We start from the raw sequence: 20,916 nt of genomic DNA on the forward strand, positions 1-20,916 counted from the left end.
TTAATAAATTGTAAAAATAGATTAAGTAGTTTAGTAAAAAATGTAAAAATATAAAAAAATATCTGTAATCCCATCAGGAAAAAACGACCTGGATTAGTCACTAGAGGCCAGGTCATATGTATAAACAATAAATAAATAAAAAAATAAATAAAAAAGTCATGATAAATTCTAATATAATTCTAAATAATAATTTCCCTAAAGCGAGATGTCTCTATCATTTTATTCCAAATTTAAATAATTTACTACATTATTTTAACCCAAAAAAGATTCATACATTTCATGAATACTGTAAATGTGGAGAAATGGGCACCCCAGAACACATATTATTTAATTGCGAAAGCCAGACAAATTCCCAAGAATTACAAAGAATGAGAAGAGACCTTGTTGGCATAAATATAGAAAATATAATACAAAACGAAGGATTATATAATACATTAAATAATTTAGCGGACATAATATTAAAGAAACAATTAGAATTATATAATATCAGACGAAGAAGAAATCAAGTAAATATTCAACCTATATGAAAAAATTAAAATTATTTAATATAACAAGCTGAAAATGCGAGCATTTTCATAACGAAAACTTTGTTTATATACGTATTTAAATTCATAATATAGAAAATTACTATTACGAAAAGCTGTTTAGAATTAAAAATTATGTTTTAATGTGCAAATATATCATTCTAATTTAAATGTTGTGAACTATAAAGATACTTTACTCGAAATTCATATTTTTTACATACCTCGTATAAAATTAATAAAATTTGATTCATGATGGTTGCATCATAAATCTTAGACCAAGAAGAGATTTTTATGAAGAATAACTTTTCTTCGTTAAATTAAAAATACAAGAGTTATAAATGAAAATGGTGTTGGTATCCATAATTTGAGAAAATTCGTCAAATATTTTTTTCCATTAGAAGGATGTAATTTCATATATCAGAACATACTTTTTTATTCCAAACCACATTTTAAATAACAATTTTCCAATATTGTAAAATAAATAATACATACATGATAAAGATACTTTTTACTGATGAACTTTACTTGGATCTACAGACCGAGCGAGTCTCGTAAATTCCACGGATTTGCGCCACGCTTCACGCAACCGTATTTACGTACTTGTATTTTGAGTTGTGTGGTCGAGTGGAGTTAAATTTACCAAATTTAAATATGTATAATCGATTTTACTGATTCATTATTAATATAGTATAATATGTTGTATTATTGCTTTCAAAATATACTCAAATTGTATTTTTATATATTTATTACACACATTATTTTATATAATAATTAAATTCACTATAAAATGTCATTTATATTTTATTAATAGCAAAATTATTTAAAATTTAATTTGACATTCACGAAGTGTCAAACTCAAATGTAAATAATAACATTTGCTTTGCTTAACAAATTCAGATTAAAAAAAAGTAGCCTACTTCCTAATCAAAGATTTCAGCTGACGTTAAGTGCGTGGTAGGAAATAACCGAATTGTGACGTCACATTTAGAGTTTGAGCTCGATTATCTCGAAGACGGTTATAGATATCGTAATGCCCTTTTCAGATTTGGATTCAGAAGACAAAACCACATAAGAATACATCGATACATCTGCTCTAAGTATTACAGGAGCGGCAACGCAATAACACACACACTTTTGCAAATTTATAAACGAAAATTTTCGTTGAAAATATGGAATAAAATAATGGTATAACTAAATAAATATTTATATAATAAAAAATTAAAAATTAATATTAAATATAAAATAAAATAAAATAATTAAAAAATAAAAAATTATTAATCAAACAAACAAAAATAAAGCTACTCTAAGGAGGAAAGGACTCTAAGAGTATGGATACAGAGAATCGCAAGGACAAACACACAAGAAATTTTTAATAGTAAAATTAAGTCCCCAATTAGTATTAAACTATTTTAATACATTTAGAAAGAATTATCACACATTACATTATACATTTTTGGAGTTTACCTAGTCTACCCAAGATACGCTAACCTACTTATGTAGGTAAATAATTAAAACAAAGTACTTACTGCTGAGCAATCTGGAAATTCACATACAAAACTCCTTGTATCTGGCATTGGCAATGGCGAGCCACTATCTGCTATCTATATAAATACAACAATATTAATTATACTTAGAGATAAACTTAACAAAATTATATGAACTTCGTTACGGTGAACCTTAGTATAAAGTATAAAATCACAAAAAAAAGCTACAAGATACATAGTAGAGAGTCGGCTATTGGTGCGCACCTAAGGAAAATTCAGTATATTTCAAAAACTTCAAACTTTTTATTTTCCAACTTTTTTGAAGATATACTTTAAGGGTCTGGGTATATTAGTAGACACCGCATTCAATGAATGATTGAATAATAGAACAGCGAGAGGCGAAATTACCAATTAGCGTAATGCGCACAATTACCCTACCTTAGAAATAGAACTTAAAAATTTGAAATAATATAGATGTTCGCTGGTCTAAGTGTGAAAGCACTTTTATCCTGTAACTTTCTGATAACTGCATAACGAATAGATCCCTCTTATGTGTAACATTTTTCTTTAGCCTTCCGTGACTAACATTCGATCAGTGAGACGGTCTACTTAGAGTTTTTACGATTATATATAAATTGTTCGTTATGTATCTTCGCCGCCATCAGTAGCTGCCTGATTCAGGTGCCTGTTTTTAGTGTTGAAGTTTGAGTCTTTGGTGTGAAGTGATTATGCAATTACAGGCAAATTTTGTCACCGAGACCGATGTTGGGCGTGACATACTCGATGAAAAAATATTTGTATTAACTAAACAACGTGCGAACAACTGCTGATAATTTAGTAACCCGATTGCCAGAAGTAAAAGGTGAAGCTAAGTACTAAAAAACGGCAGTGGAAAAATTGAGCTTGTTTTTCACAAACGAGATGTTATATAATTGTTTTTATTTTCTTTGGTATTTTGCTAATGTTTCAGAGGCTTAATTAATTAAAAATAGCTACCATTCTTGTTTAATTTCACTCCTTCAAGCAGTAAACATAATGGAAACGTTTGAAAGTGTGTCAATGGAAATATATTTTTTTATGTCGGCCTTTGAGACCCGATGTTAGCTTTAATCTTCAGAAAACCTATGTTAGTTGCGGAAGGTTAAAATAACTTTTTATGTCTAAACTGTTAGTGAAAAAGTGATATACACTTTTTAGCAACATACATATAGAAAATATTTAAAACTAATCATTGCAAAGATAAAAACTCTATAAATACGTAAGAACGAATAAATAAAAATAAATATTTACCCCTGTATAAAGTTTCTCATCCAAATCAACTTCTACATGTTTAAGATAGTGATTTCTTCTTTCTCGAGTATGTTTTAATTTTCGATATTCGTCAGCACAAACTTTCTTCCAAACGTAATAAAATTGCACACATTGCTTTACAGTTTTTGTACGAATCTAAAAGGTATAAAAACAAATTAATGTTAATATATTTATCTGTTACCTATTTTTTATAACCGTTTTAACCAGAAAAACTCATAAGTCTTCATTTTTTGTAAATCTACAATGTCTTCTGAAAAATTCGGTTTTTGCCACTCACGGGATATTCTGATTAAGCTAACGATATAACAATGTTGACAAGCGACATTGAAAAAGACAGTATAATATGTTTCCTTTCGAATCAGAGGGATGCACAATCTCTAGACAACTGTTTATGTCTTACCATGTGCAACACCACCTTTGAAGCAAAACATAACCAAACTGTCTATTTATGTGGAATTTCAAAAATATTTTAAAATCCACTTTTGGGACGCTGCGCAACAGGGTATTCCCATTACTATTAGTACCCCATTAGTACCCCAAAAGAGGAAAGACTTAAAAGCCGAACTAAATAGAATACAAAAATTTGAAGATAAAATCAGAATAACCCAAGAGTATGCAGATACAAATAAACAAGTAAAAAAGAGCGCTAGAAATGACAAAAGAAAATGGACAGAGAACATGGCGCGCTTAGCAGAAGAGGCAGCCTAAACAAATAATCAGAGAGAGCTATATAGAACCACTAAACGTCTTGCAAATAAGAACTTCAACAGTGACAAACCACTAAAAGAAAACAAGGACAACTGCTTACAACAACTGAAGAGCAAACACGAAGATGGCATGAGTACTATAGCGAACTTATGACAGAAGAAGAAAATGAGCCCCCGTTTCAAGAGTGTAACGACGTAGAGACAAATGAAAATTATATAAGGATAAACGAGGGAATTCCAACGAAAAAAGAAATAGCTGAAGCAATCCGGCACCTGAGGAACAACAAAGCAGCGGGAATGGAATAATGGAATGGAATAATAGAATTATAGTCAAGCTTCCAAAAAAAAGGGGATAGCTATGCGACAACTGGAGAGGAATAACGCTGTTATGTTCCCTAAATAAAATATTAGCATTTATTGTTTATCAAAGAATCAACAATATAATAGACAAAACTCTCAGAAAAGAACAAGCGGGTTTCAGAAGGGAAAGATCAGGTATTGGGACCGTGCAAGTTCGGCAAAGCGACCCCTATTTCTACGCTCTGTACTTTTATTCGCACTTTTAATTATATTGGCCAATTATATTAGTCCTGGTTACTGGATAATTGTCAAGGCCATAGTCCAAAAAAATAATAAGAAGAAAAAATAAGATGCAGGTTATGTTATACAAACGTAAATAATTGTATGTAGTAAATAAAATTAGTTGTTAAAATGCAGTACTGCAAGCAAAATACAATTAATTAAATTTACCTTTATATAATAATTGCATATCATATCGATATTGTGGAGCAATATATAATTTTTCTGCTTCAATGACAGAAGGTATGAAATATACGTCAATTTGACAATTTCAATTGACAAAAGGTGGAGCTCAAGCAGATATTAAACAGAGAATACGAAAAGCACAACAAGCCTTTGGAACCCTCGAAAATATATGGAGATCAACACAGATCAGCCAAAATAATAAAATAAGGCTATTTAATAGTAACGTGAAAACTGTGCTATTTTATGGGAGTGAAATATGGGCAATAACTGACGGAAATTTAAATAAAATCCAAGTTTTTGTAAATAGATGTCAATACCATAACAAATGTAGCACTATGGAAAAAAAACAAACAAGAACCCATCAGAACAACAATAAAGAGGGAAAGATGGAACCAGCTGGGACACATACTGAGGAAATAAAATGCAGACATAACAAAACAGGCACTCAAATGGAATGCAGTAGGACGAAGAAGCAGAGGACGCCCGACCAAAACATGGAGGAGTACCGTTGAACAAGACCACAAAAGTATGAAGAAAACCTGGGCATAAATAGCAACCCTGGCCAGAAATAGAGGAGAATGGAGAAGCTTCGTGGATGCCCTATGCTCCTTCACGGAGTAACAGGAGTGGATATATATTAGTACCCCATTAGTAGGTGTAATAATAATTTTATCTTGGAATTATAGATTAGGGAAAATTTCTTATTAACATAAGGCCTATTCGCGTTGCATGCCCTGAACCTATCCTGAATTTACTTAGAGGGAGTTTGCCTGCGCATTAGGTTTTCGTAGCCTGCGTATTGAACGTCCAATTTTGTAATGCGCAGGCGTTCTCCCTCTAGGTACGTTCGGGGTATAAAGCGCGAATAGGCCTATAGAAAAACATCCTACCCTCAATACCCCTTCTTTCAATATTGTACAGAATCTTTGGGTTCTTTGCGAATTTAAGAAACAGTTTCTTTTGGTTGGAAATGTTGGTCGTGGAATCGATTTCGCTACTGATACATATAGTTCAGAGAAATAAGGAAAAAAATAGCCTGTTGGTGACACAACCCCCTCCAGGTCGAAACCAAATTTTTTGAGTAATATGGACATCTATAATAATAACCTATATATTTCCTGCAGCCGATTTTGATGATATACATAGTTATAAACAAATGAAGATCAAAAAACGGTAAATTTTCGCTTTTTTCGTCTATTACTAAGAAAATAGTCATTTTAAACAAATTTGAGAGTAAGAAACTCATAAACGGTAGAAAAAACTTCAATATGGCGTTTGCCTAATATGTCTATCCTTATTGGTTGCTTAGAAAATTGCAAAATAAATCATAAATTTTGAGTTTTTATAAATATTTATAACTTATGTAAAAATTAACTTAGAACCTTCTTATTACACGGAATGCTGAGACTTATGGTGCTTAATTCATACCCTAAATTTCGAAGAAATTGGTCAAATAGTTTAAAAGTTATTTAATTTGTTTATCCCAAATTTATTTTTTTTGCAACACTATAAGTCAGAAAATGGTGAAGCTACAGTAATACTTTCGATAGTTTATGGAAGAAGGAAATTTACAGTATTAATTTAGATAAAAAAAAATTACAAAAAATAATTATAAATATTGCAAAATTATTTTGCAAAATCATGTGAATTAAATAAATGGGGGGGCTAACTTTGTCCCTAATTGTCCTAGGACAGTTGTTTTTCTTTCTAAATGTGTATAACAATTCAGTCTTTCTAAATATGAAAAAATAATTTTTCTACAGGTAACGGTTAAAAAGTTATTCTAATTGGTTATAAGTAAGCAAAAAATCGACATGTTTTTTCAAAATAATTTTACACTGTTTAAAATTATTTTGTGTCATTTATTTTTAATAATGGTAATAGTATAAATGTTCTTCTTTCATAAACTGTCCGAAGTATGATTGTAGCCTCATAATTTTCTGACTTGTAGTGTTGCAAAAAAAATGAATTTGGGAAAAACAAATTAAATAACTTTTAAACTATTTGACCAATTGCTTTGAAATTTAAAATATAATTTAATTACAAGAAGTATCAGCATTGCGTGTAATAAGAAGGTTCTAAGTTAATTTTTACGTAAGTTATGAATATTTTTATAAACTCAAAATTTATGATTTATTTTGCAATTTTCTAAGCAACCAATAAGGATGGACATATTCAGCGAACGCCATATTGAAGTTTTTTATACGATTTATGAGTTTCTTACACTCAAAGTTGTTTAAAGTGCTTAACTTTTTGGTAATAGACGAAAAAAGTGAAAATTTAGAGTTTTTTGATCTTCATTTGTTTATAACTATGTATATCATCAAAATCGGCTGCAGGAAACATATAGGTTAATAATAAAGATGTCCATACTACTCAAAAAATTTGGTTTCGGCCTGGAGGGGGATGTGTCACGAGAAAAATCTTATTTCTCTGGACTAATAGGATAAAGCTTGGTTAGATGTTTGAGACATATTGACTGTTTGGGTATCTGCTACGCCACTGCTCATGTAGTAAAAAGCAATTAGGTTTTTATTTTGAAATTATACCAAAGTCAACTTCTACGTATTATGGTAAAAGTTCAGCTTTTTATCCATTTTAAAATAAAAATAGATTACCGATTGCAAGGCAATCTTATTTAAATTTTTCTTTTGTATTTTTAACCGTTAAACAAAAAATAAACCTCAAATGATAATGAGTGATTTTTACATACATCTATTTCTAGTTGAAGGTACACTAATGTCACAGTTTTTGCACTATGTTTTACAAAGCACGACAAAATACAGAACGATGTGACTCGCTCGACACCTCGTAGTGGAATCAATTAATCTTTTAAAGAGATACAAAGAAAAGTCCCAGATACAAAATTTATTAAACTAATAATAAATAATAATTTAAATCTGAAAACTTTTCTTGTTGGAACTTCCTTCTGGTAACATCCTTAATCTCCGACTTTTATAAGACAAGAAACCCTCTCCGATAGATTATAAGACAAGAGACGACGAATAAAGAAAGCGAAAAGGACTCTACAATATGCAGTCACATTCTGCTTTCATTCGTCTAGGAAAAACGGTCCGAAAGATGGTTCCTAATACCCAAAATCTGAGTAAAGAATGTGACTACGAGAAACTGCCTTTTTCACTTATATCTTTACTCAGATTTTGAGTGCTACGAACTTTTTGTCGGACCGTTTTTTTTAGACGAATGAAAGCGGAATGTGACTGCATATTGTAGAGTCTTTTGCGCTTTATTTATTCGTCGTTTTTTGTCTTATAAATTGTAAAAGTCAGAGATTGAGGATGTACCAGAAAGAAGTTCCAACAAGAAAAGTGCTCGGATTAAAATAATTATTTATTATTATTTTAATAAATTTTGTATCTGAGACTTGTCTATTTACTTTAAGAAGTGCTTCTGAAAATTTTCGAAGATCATAAACATGGCGCAATTGTTTATTTTCCTCTTGCCTATTAAAATGGGCAAAAGGATATCAAAACATATTTTGTAGAAATTTTGGAAGGTAGCATTAAGATCATACAAATATTTTGAAAGTATTCGGATTTTGGAATAAATAATAATAGTAATAATTTGGAAGAAACAAATTTATGTCTCTCCTACTTGTCAAAACCATCTGAGACTGGTAATGTCTTTACACAGATTATACTTAAATAAGTGATAATTTACCTCTTGAGCAATATTGCGGAAATCCTTATCGTACTTGAGCAGCGACTTGTGGAAGATGTCAGTTTCTGTCGTAGACCATTTGTCACTTTCACAATATTGATACGCCAAAAGAGGATGGTCTGTAGGAAGGTTCGGTGAAGGTTGCATTAGCCGCAGCATTGCGTCCTAAAAATAAAAAGTGTTATAAAATAATTTTTTATGAATATCTAATAGCCCAGTAAATGAACGGGAAATTCGGCGATACCGTGTAATTTTCAGGGGCAACTCCGAATTGCATGAAAATTTGGATTTTGGTTCTACTTACCCTCCACTTCAAAGTTGAAATTGTGCCGTTGGTTGCGTTTACTTGAGGGGTGACAGTCACCCCTTCTCGGGGGTGAAAAAACATACGTTCAAGATAAGAACGGAAATGGATAAATTGACTGGTTTTTAAGCAACTTTTGTTCTATAGAGTTTTTTACGTAAGTCAATATTCTTTGAGTTATTTGCCATTGAAAATGTTGATTTTTCGACAAAAAAACTACGTTTTCAGACGGTTTTTCGCAAATAACTCAAAAAGTAAATATTTTATCAAAACAAAATATCCTTGGCAAAAGTGTAGCTTATAAAAAACCCAAAAAATGGTGTATCAGTGTAAAGTCTATCAATCAAATAAAAACAAAGTTCTCATGAAAAAGTAGCTCATGAAAAATACGTTCTTATTCGTCTAATTCCAAATCGAATATTTCAAGGTGAAATCACCGAAAAATTAAGCACTTTTCGGGAAAAAACCATTTGAACTTTTTTAAAGTGTTTATAAAAAGCTTTGTTTTAATTTTTAACAAAAGTTTTAGCTTAAAAAGGGTTCAAGGCAGGTTTTGTTTATATTCGATTCAGAGTTGGACTACCATCTCCATATAGCAACTATTTCAGCATCCTTATGCATCATCAGTGAAGATTATGCAGTCACAACTCTGAAGGGAATATAAACAGTAACAACAGTATAAGGGAATATAAAAGTTTTAGCATTAAAAATAAGCGAGTTACTCTCAAAATAAAGTTGGCCCTCTTTTTTTGTAAGAAATCATGAAAATCCCGCCGTGTTTAGCTCCCCAAATGAAATTAAGCTACCGCTTTACAAACAATTTAATTAACTTATCTATTTTTATATGATCTGTCAGTCTAACCGGTTTAAAGTGTTTATTTTTGAAAGGGTTATAATTGAGAAAGCTTGAATGAGTCACTAATCACGAGTGTAACCAAATTTTGAACAGCCATATCTCAACCAATTTTTGTCTTACTGAGAAACAAGATGAACTAGCATATTTATAATAGTAGAAGCTACATTTTTTACTGTTTAAGATTTTTCTTATCAGTAATACTTTTTAAATTATTTTGAAAAAATGAAATTTTTCAAAATTTTTTTTTTACTATAAAACCAAATGTTTTTAAAAATAAGCACTTCAAACCAATCAAACTTACTGATCATATAAAGAATACACATACAGTTAAAATAGATGGTAAAGCCAAACGATTAATTTCATTTAGGGTGCTAAATAGAGTGAGGTTTTACAAAAAAAAAGGGCCAACTTTTTTTTCAGTGTAACTCGTTTATTTTTGATGCTCTAAACTCTTGTAAAAAACAATTAATATGCTTTTTTTCGATACTTTAACAATGCTAATAAGGTTTTTCCGAAAAACGCTTCTTTCTTCGGTGATTTCGCGTTGAATTATCCGATTTGGAATTAGACAAATAAGAACGTATTTTTCATGAGCTACAACTTTGCTTTTTCTCAATTTATATACTTTACTGGTATACCATTTTTTAAATTTTTTTATGAGATACACTTTTGCTAAGAATATTTTTGGGTTATTTGGGAAAAATGGTCCGAAAACGTAGTTTTTTTGTCGAAAAATCAACATTTTAAATCGCGAATAACTCGAAAAGTATTGACTTACGTAAAAAACTTTATAGAACAAAAGGTGCTTAAAATAAGTCAATTTATCCATTCCCGGCCTTATTTTAAACCCGCGTTTTTCACCCCCCGAAAAGGGGGAAATGTCACCCCCCAAGTAAAAGCAATCAACGGCACAAATTCAACTTTGAAGTGGAGGGTAAGTAGAACCTAAATCCAAATTTTCATGCAATTCGGAGTTGTCCATGGAAATTACACTCCAAAACGGTCATTTATTGGACTATAAGAATGTTAAACATTAAATATTTCGATGTGATAATAATAATAATTTTAGTTTGCAGATTTCTGTATTAATCTATCTTCTTTAATTATTTTATATGTATATGGACTGGATTTTATATACCTATTTATATTATAGACTTTATCTAAAGATTGTACTCCGACGAGTAAAGATTGTACTCACTAGAATGAGATATTGTATGGTCAATATTGAATAATTCGTATGGCTGTAACTATGATGATTATTACAATTAAAATCTGTTCACAAATGACCAATGAGCAATTTAAATTTATCCTAATTTAGAACTCTGAACCTTGGAAGTAAAATACACTATGTCGACTTTGTGTTATATTATCATTACATTACAAATTGGTAATATATTATCATTAAAATTTGGTCACATTGTCTTTCGATCAATTATGGGATATATCAAATTTATTTATGGGATATATCAGATTTTTATGACTCTTAAAGTGCTCTCCATCACAGTTGCTCGAAATGACATAGTGTAGTTTTGCTCCGAGGTCCAGAACTCTTCCTTAAAGTTCTCTTTGTTTTTTAAAATTGTTTTGTCCTCTCCATTATTCTAGACTACCAAAAGGCATTTGATTGTGTAAGCTGGATAAATCTGTGATCAATTTTAATAGAAATGGGCGTACCAATGCACTAATTCTGTATTAGAAATCTGTACCAGTCTAATATAGCAGCAGTACGACTAGATCAGAAGTTCTCAAACTAATTTAAGACCGAGAGAGATGTTAGACAAGGATGCGTGTTGTCATCTGACTTATTTAACATTTATGGTGAACATGTCATGAGGATGGTTTTAGAAGGATGGGCCGGTGGAGTAACAGTAGCTGGTAGCAAAATCTCCAATTTAAGATTTTCTGATGACACTACACTTATAGCAGCAAATGAGCAAGAATTGTTTGATCTTCTGCGAAGAGTTGAGTACTAAAGCAATGAAGTTGGTCTGAAAATCAATAAAGCTAAGACAAAAATAATGGTGGTCGACACTATTCAACTGACTAACTTATTACAGGAACACCAGATAGTAAACAGCTTTGTCTATCTCGGGTCTAGTATAACTAACGATGGTAACTGTGAAGCAGAAGTTCGGAGACGTATTGGTATGGCAAAATATGCGATGAGTCGCCTAACTAAAGTTTGAAAAGACAGATCTATCTCTCAAAATTTCACGATGAGACTGGTGAATGCCCTTGTATTCTCAATATTTCTATACAGAGCAGAGACTTGGATTCTTCGCGCATGCGAGCGCCAAAAAATTGATGCCTTTGAGATGTGGTGCTGGAGAAGAATGATGCTGCGCATACCTTGGACAGCTCATAAGATAAATGTTTCCATTCAAAACCAACTCAATATTAAAAAAAGGCTGTCTACAATATGTCTGCAACGAATTCTGCAATTCTTTGGTCACGTGGTTCGCAGAGGTGACGACAGTTTGGAGAGATTAATTGTTTCTGGAAACGTTCCGGGGAGAAGATCAAGATAACGATAACCAACTAGATGGTCTGACCAAATAAAGCATTCAGCTGGAAACTCATTCTGCGAAGCTTTTAGAGCAGCTGAAGATAGAAACCAACGAAGAAACATTGTTAGGGATATTGGAAGAAATCACGATCTTCCGTAATAGGGAAACGACAGGAGAGAGAGAGATTATTCTAGATTGCCCAGTAATATAGAGGAGCTGGATTGTCTCAATATTCTTGTGCCTATGACGTCATTGCTTCGTGAATTCCTGTCCCATTTTTGATGAATATACCCAAGTTTCCATTACTACTTCCTTATAAAGGTCACTGTTTGCCACATATCAAAGTGTAACTAGAATGTTTGTCAGTATTTTGTTTTGGAATCTTTGTATTATGCTTATATTGCTTGGTCTAGCCTACTCTCATATAGCTATTCATTAGTCCAGGTCTCACTATTTGTTTGTAAACTAGTAACTTATTATTTTAGTAGGTAGATTTTTTTGTTTTTAACTATTTAGTAATTATTAACTATTTAGTAATTATTTTTTTGCTAATTTTGCCAAATTGGCAAAATTACTTGCTAAAATCTCTAGCCAGTTTTGTCTGAGTTTAGCGAACCGACTATACATTGCTTGATCTTATATTTCGTTCCTTCCATTTTTCTTGACGTGAGCCGTCCATCATAGTGTCACATCTAATGTTATAACAAAGCACTTAGCAGCAGCTGCATGTACTTTTATGGTAAAATTAACATGAAGGCATTTAGTTTCATATGGCCTTATTCTCCATTTTTTTACCTATTTATGGATTTGGTTAATTGCTATTTTCACCTAGTCTTCACTAGTCGTCCCTATTGCATGGATAGCCATATCATCAGCAAAGGTGGCAACTGTGTTGTTTTCCAGTACAGGTATATCTCACGTGTACAGAAAGTATAGGACCAAATAGTCCAAGAGGCAGCGCTGAAAAATTTCTCTGAATTTACTAAAGCTAGTTATTTCACAGTTGATTACTGTGATTGTGTAGAGAAACATACTGCGGTCGGTCAAGCGAAACGTAGAACAGGTGGTACTGACAGCTTGTCAAACTTGCTTACCTGCGGAGGTAATTAAATCCATTTACTAAGGCTGAAAATCAGTACACACATTCTAAATTGAATATAAATAAAAGTTATTCTAGTCGGTCAGCTGTATGACGGGATAGAGCCGATCGGTCGGCCCCAATGAATGTACAGGGTTATTCACTATATTTTGACCCCCTCTAAACTGCTTTATTTACAGAATTAGAAAAAAAAATGTAAAATACAAAACTTATTCAATTTTTAAATTATGATTTTAGACATATATATCGTACTAGTGACGTCATCCATCTGGGCTTGATGACGTAATCGACTATTTTTTAAATGAGAATAGGGGTCGTGTGCCAGCTCATTTGAAAGGTTATTCAATTCCCTATTCAGTATTATAAACATTAACATAATTGTTTATACAGGGTGTCCAAAAATTTTTTTTTAATTAAAATAATTGTTTAATTAATAATTCAAAAATTTTTTTGGACACTCTGTATAAATAATGATCTTAATGTTTATATTAGTGCATAGAGAATTGAATAAGCTTTCAAATGAGCTGGCACACGACCCCTCTTCTCATTTAAAAAAATAGCCCATTACGTCATCAAGCCCAGATGGATGATGTCACTAGTACGATATATCTGTCAAAAAATCATAATTAAAAATCAAATAACTTTTGTATTTACATTTTTTTCTTATTCTGTAAATAAATCAGTTTACAAGGGGGTCAAAATATCGTGAATAACCCTGTACATTCATTGGGGCCGACCGACCGGCTCTGTCCCGTCATACAGCTGACCGATTATAATAACTTTTATTTATATTCAATTTAGAATGTGTGTACTGATTTTCAGCCTTAGTAGATGGATTTAATTACCTCCGCAGGTAAGCAAATTTGACAAGCTGTCAGTACCACCTGTTCTACGTTTCGCTTGACCGACCGCAGTATGTTTCTCTACACACTCACAGTAATCAACTGTGAAAAAACTAGCTTTAGTACATTCAGAGAGATTTTTCGGCGCTGCCTCTCCGTCTAAAACCCAACATATTGTCTTATGCCACACTTGATCTTATTTTTTAAAGTCTTGAAACAGTCTTCCTCTAAACCTTATTTCTAAAATGAGCATAATTAAAACCTATATGTATATACGCCGGTCCGGAAGAAAAGTGACGTAACTGCAAAAAGTCATATTTCTCAGGAGAGCAAAAAAACTATTTACTATTTTAAATGAGGAGTAATCATCCAGGAGCATCGGTATTGTGTTTATTCTTACAATGATGGCTTTTTTATCCATATTAGTTCGAATTTGGTTATCATAATTTTAATCGCCCCATTTTCAGCCCTAACTTCAGTGGCGTTATTGTTCATCTAAAAATGTTTAAGTATTTAAAATCGTGATTAAATAAATAGTAACTGTCCGAAGCACCGGTATGACGTTTATTCTTAAATTTATGGTTTTTAGTTTCATTCATATCTGTTCGAATTTGATTATCTTATTGAATTCACCCATTTTCAACCCTATGTCATTGTACAGTTGCGTCATTCTTGATCTTACAGTTTTTATGTACAAAAAAACTATTTTTAAATATTTAGTGTGCCGTTTATCCTTACAGTGATGGCTTTTATTTTCATCCCTATTGGTCCAAATTTCATTATTTTAATTTAGTCCCCACATTTTCAATTGCGTGACTATTCATCTCAAACAAGGTCTACAACGGTACGTATTTCAATAACGACGTAACTATCCTGTAGTTGTTCAGCACATAGTTACAGTTCTGTCTGTTTTGTATCATCTCTGTACACAGTATGTATTTTAGAAGTTAATTACGCAATAAACAAGAATTGGGAAAATTTGCAGTTACGTCATTCTTTTTCAGGACCGGCGAACAAATATTATACTTACGTGAATGTTTCCTCCACACATATGAAGTAGATGCATAGCGTATTCCTTGTTCCTTCCTCCACCTGGCACTGCAGCACAACAAGCAAAATCCAGGTACATATCCACTAAAAAAAATGTAGACTTTAGAAAAATAAAAATCCTTATAAATATTTTAAAAAATAAAACAATAAAGTCTAATCAATGTGTATGCTCATTGAAATATGTTGGAGTATGGATGTAAGAGACAACAGATAACTTCCGCATATTTTTGGAAAAATAATTCATCCTCTTTAAGTGCCGTCTCCCAGTCGGAGGTTGGAAATCATCATCACTATATTTACTCTACTTACTGCTGCTCGGAGGAGTTCTAGAAACCAGTCAAAATATTCTTCAACCATGACACCTTCTTTCATCCTTTACTCCTTCCTTCTCTTATATTTCCCTGTATTATCAATCTTAACATTTCATATCACTATCCCCTTATTACGTGTCCCAGATATTGTAACTTTCTTATTTTTATTGTGTTTATTACTTCGTATTCTTTGCCCATTTCTCGCAATATTTCCGTTCTCGTTTTCTTTTGTGTCCATACTATTCTAAGCATCCTTCTGTAACACCACATTTCAAATGACTATTTTTATTTTGTGTTATTCTGTCCTACATCCATTTTACATTTTTAAAATATCAAGTCGAGTGAAGTTGGTTTTGTCGTTAAGTTAGACTGCTGTGTCCAAAATCAACTATCTTCTTCTTAAAGTGCCTATCCGTTCAGGATGTTCACGATCATCATGGCTAACTTGACGTTGTTTACCACAGCGCGGAATAGTTCAGTGGTAGTCGTGTTATACCACTTTCGTAAATTTTGAAGCCAGGAAATGCGTCTTCTTCCCGGTCCTCTTTTACCATTTACCTTCCCTTGAAGAATCAGTTGGAGAAGACCGTAACGTTCTTGATTTCTCATTACATGTCCTAGATATTCTAATTTTTTTGTTTTGTTGGTTATGAGTATTTCACAATCTTTTCCCATTCTAAACAGGACTTACACATTAGTAATTCGGTCAACCCAGGATATACGTAAGATGCGCCTATAACACCACATTTCGAAAGTTTCGAGCCGATTTATAGATGCAGCCGTTAGTGTCCACGCTTCCATTTCGTAGAGCAGAACTGTGAATATGTAGCATCTCAACAGACGGTATTTTGTTTTTAATGATATGTCCCGACTGTTGAAAATGTCTCATGCTAACGTATGCTGCTTTCGCTTTTATTATTCGATTGGTCCCATTGGCTATTTAAATTCGTGACCAGATATGTATATTGCTCAACTCTTTCGATATTCTGTTGGTTGAATATAAGTTGAGCGTTTATTATTGGTTTTTTACTAATTGTCATAAATTTGGTCTTCTTTATATTAAGAGCTAGTCCGTATCGGTTGCTGACTTCTGTTATACGATTTGTTAATATCTATAAATCATTCAGATTATCGGCAAAAACTATGGTGTCATCTGCATATCTAATGTTATTCAACCATTCACCGTTTATTAATACTCCTTTCGCATAACCGTCTAAAGCTTCCTTAAATACCCATTCAGAGTAAATTTTGAATAGTACTGGAGATAAAATACAGCCCTGTCGTACTCCTCGTTCTATTGCAATTTTATCAATTAACTGGCCTTCTACTTTGATTTTGGCCGTTTGATTTTAATAAATGTTTCTGATAATTCTCAGATCTTTCTTGTCAATTCCAATTTCTTGCATTAGAGTTATTAATTTGTCGTGTTTTACTCTGTCAAATGCTTTCTGGTAATCTATAAAGCATACGTATATATCACAAATTACATCCCTGCATCTCTGAAATAGCACATGTACAGCAAAAAGGGCCTCCCGTGTTCCCAGAGCATCACGAAATTGGAATTGTGTTCTTGTTAGTTGTTCCTCGCACTTTGTAATATATTATTTTGTGAATGACCTTTAGAAATGTTTAAAGTAAATGGCTCATAAGATAAGGCTTATAATTCTAGTCTTCGCACTTTCTCGCATTTGGTTTTTTTTGGAAGATTTATAAAATTTGATTCTAACCATTTTTGGGGAATTATGCCTGTGTCATATTGTTAAATATATTTGTCAACCATTTTATGTCGTAGTAGTCCATAAGTTTAAAGAATTCGGAATGAAAATGATCAGGGCCTACTGCTTTACCATCTTTTGTAATTTTGATGGCATACTTTAATTCTTCGACTTTAAGTAGAGGTCCAGATTCGCAATTGGTATTTGTTGTGATGTCAGTGTTACTTCGTATATCTTGAAAAGTTTTTTTCACGTATTTAATCCAAATATCCCTTTTTTGTTCTATTTCCAATACTATGTTTCCCTGGTTATCTGTCAGAAATACAGTGTTCTTGTGTTTATATAAGCCTGCAGCTTCTTTGATCTTTTTATGGAGGTTAAACGAATCATGCTTTTGTTGTAATGACTCTATGTCTGTACATTTCGAGCTAAACCAATTCTATTTTGCTATTTTAATAGACCTTTTTATTTCGTTACTTATTTTGTTGTAGTTATTTTTATTATCTTTAGCCTTTCTTCTGTCTTCCATCATACATAGAATCTCCTCTGTCATCCATTCTTTTTTCTCTGTTCTTTCAGTTTTTAAGTATTTCTCTGATATTTCTTGACTTACTTTGTGTATCTTTTCTAGTTCGACCTCTGTGTTATTTATTTCTGTGTGAACCCACGTTTCTTCTTTTAGTCGTTTTTGTACTTTATCTTTTACTGTTTTATTTTTCAGTTGATTAAATATAATATCATAATTGTAGCAAACATCCTCCTCCTCCTCCTCTATATGTTCTCCTCCGTAAGGATGTAGTGTCGTCATGTAAGTCGTTTGACTATTTCTATCCAATCCTCTTTCTCCTGTCCGTCTTGTTTTGCTTCTGAGAACGAGTAACCAGTCATGTCCCTTATTTGGTCCGACCATCGTAATGGAAATCTTCCTCTGGATCTTCTGCCCTCTACGTTGCCTTCAACTATCATTCGTTCCATGCCTTCTCTTCTTCTAGTTATATGTCCAAAATATCTCAGTATATTTTGGTTGATAGTTGTGCTAGTCTAGTTTTTATGTTAAGTTCGGGTAATATTGAATTATTTGTGAGATGTGCGGTCCATGGTATGCGCAACATTCTCCGGTAGACCCACATTTCAAATGCCATTATACGCTTTGAATCTGCGTTTTTGATGGTCCAAGTCTCTGAAGCGTAGGTGGCGGTAGGAAATATTAACGCTCGAACAAGGCGTAATTTTGTGTTTTTTGTAATGTCAGTATTCTTCCATATTTTTGTGAGTTTGGCTGTTGCCGATCTGGCCATTATGATGCGCCTACGGATCTCGTCTTCGCATTCTCCACTCTTAGTGGAGACACTAACATCGCAAACACGCAAATTCGCAAACATAATAACACATAATATCTCTCTTCAATCATGACCCCCGGAAGGAGTGTAGTGGTCGACGTGATGTCGTGTATTGTTTGTTTCCAAAGATCTCTGTCTCTGTTCATTTCTTTTAACTCATGCATAGGTCTTTTACATATTCCTGCAATTCGATAGATCTGTGTTGTTTGGGATTTTCCTCATGGTTTTCGGCATTCCACCTTTCCTTGTATAGTAAGTATGTCCATGTTTTCTGTATTTGCCCTCATAACATGTCCAAAGTATGTTAATTGTTGGAGATGGACTTGACTGGAGAGTCGTTGGCTAACTTTTAGCTCTCTTAAAATAGACTTATTTTTCCTACGGTCGGTCAAAGGAATTAGTTACATTCGTCTCCAACAGATGATTTCAGTGGCGGCCATATTTCTTCTTTCCGATTGTATCAGGATCCAAGATTCACATCCGTAGGTCAGTATCGGGAATATTAAGCAGTTGATCAACATCATCTTTAACGCTCTTGAAATTTGTCATTCTTTCCATATTTTGGTTATTTTTGCTGTGGCAACTTTTGCTAGATCACACCTACGTCTAATGTCTTCCTGTAATGACCCTGTGTTTGTGATCAATCATCCCAGATAGAAGTATGAGCTCCCAACCACAAACCGGTCAATTGTGGTTATGTGTGGACGATTGTTATGAAGTCTATCCACTATCATGAACTTTGTCTTTGAAATGTTTAAATGCAGAAAAAATATTTGACTTTCGTTTTCGATCAGTCGTGTAAGAGAAACCAGGTCTAACTATTTGCTTATAAGGTCTGTGTCATCTGCGAAACGTATGTTGTTTATTTTATGACTATTTATTAAAATGTCTTTTTCTCATGATTCAAGTGCCTTCTCAAAATAATATGCTCACCATAAAAATTGAATGATTGTGCAGATAGTATACATCTATGCCTGACATTCCTTTACTATTTATACCCATACAGATATATGGATTGTTAGGAAACGGAAACTATTCTTACTACTTACCTTCATTATCCGTGCAATTGTTAATACCGGGATCCCACAGCAAGTCTTCATATTGTCGTTCCGATTTTCCCCGATTGGGTATTGAGAAAAACTGAGGAATATTACATTGGAATTTGGAGCCCACATTCACATGAGGCGTTGCATCACTCTCTGGTATTGAATCGTTGTTCCAGCTATCTTCACCTAAAATTTAAATAAGAACCTTGTATTCGCTAATAGTTACTATTATTAAGTTAAGATAACATTACTAACAAAACAATTTTCGCCATCTTATTTTACAATAACAAAAAATCGCCAAACGTGGTAAAAATAAGTGGCGCACAAATACTTCAGCTACAAAAGAACCGATATGAATATTACGTGAGCGCAAAAATATATTCCCATTTTGATGGAATATAAAAGTTTAGTCTTATTTTAAAAGATATTTTCATAGTACAGTATGCGGCAAAAACATTACTGAAATGCATATTGAAATTTCTGCATATTATGCAGCTGCTGCATTTTCGTGTTGCAAAGAAATTGAAGATGTTTATGCATAATGAAATGTTTATGATTATTTATATAGTTAGTATACATACATGATATTAGCCTTCGCACATTATTCATGACGACGTTTCCGATAAAACGGATGTTAAAGATGCCATCCGGCACGAAAAAACCTTAATTATAACCTGCAATACCGGAATATAAGACTGTGGGTCGGTTTACCCTCTTCAGCATTCCCCCACATACGCATTAGATGGCGGTAGGTCAGGGGTCCTATTTTCGAATTCATTCGAGCATATTTCGCATACGAAATTAGAAGAATCTCGCTTGAAATCCGGTGTCTTGTATTTTCGAATACTTTGTGTACGAATTTTTTCGTATACGACGGCTCGAATGGGTATGAACCATTCGAATCGTGACGCTCGTATACGAATTATTATTGTCATTTTAAGGTCATTTCAGCTGTCATGATCGTTTTAGCTGATAGTGTTAATTGTGTTGTTGTCTACAATATTTTTACATTGACATTTATTTTCAATGGCTGGTTCAAATAATTAGAAAAAAGGACATGTTGTACGATTATGCCTTGAAAATATAAACTAACCTAATTTCATGTACGCATTTTAGCATTGGATCTAAGATCCAAACTTGACATATGACACCGTTGCCATATCCTCAATGTTTTCATACTATCACATTATATAAAGGTGCATTTAAAAAATCGCTTTGAAGTAAAGTTTTGAAAAGTAAATAGTAAAATATCAGTGTAAATACTGGATACAAAAATAATATTAAATAAAATAGCACACTTTCTGCGGACTTTGCAAATCGATATTACTAATATGCCTATGCTATTTTAAGAGTCGATTACACTTAAAATAGCTG

The 20,916-nt window shown here is 32.6% G+C and overlaps 1 protein-coding gene across 4 annotated transcripts in view; it reads right to left on the minus strand.

Moving 5' to 3' along the window:
* The window catches only part of LOC114339639 (serine-rich adhesin for platelets), a 1,513,912-nt gene that overhangs the window by 21,335 nt on the left and 1,471,661 nt on the right, over positions 1–20,916 (minus strand). For all 4 annotated transcript variants that reach the window (XM_028290316.2, XM_028290307.2, XM_028290298.2 and 1 more), the window contains 5 exons: positions 19,546–19,728; positions 15,111–15,214; positions 8,473–8,637; positions 3,299–3,454; positions 2,051–2,125 (listed from right to left, as the gene is read on the minus strand). In XM_028290316.2, the coding sequence (XP_028146117.2) occupies positions 2,051–2,125; positions 3,299–3,454; positions 8,473–8,637; positions 15,111–15,214; positions 19,546–19,728 (683 nt within the window). The remainder of the gene's footprint in view (positions 1–2,050; positions 2,126–3,298; positions 3,455–8,472; positions 8,638–15,110; positions 15,215–19,545; positions 19,729–20,916) is intronic.

Source organism: Diabrotica virgifera, chromosome 4, assembly GCF_917563875.1.
Source record: "Diabrotica virgifera virgifera chromosome 4, PGI_DIABVI_V3a".
NCBI classification, from domain to species: Eukaryota; Metazoa; Arthropoda; class Insecta; order Coleoptera; family Chrysomelidae; genus Diabrotica; species Diabrotica virgifera.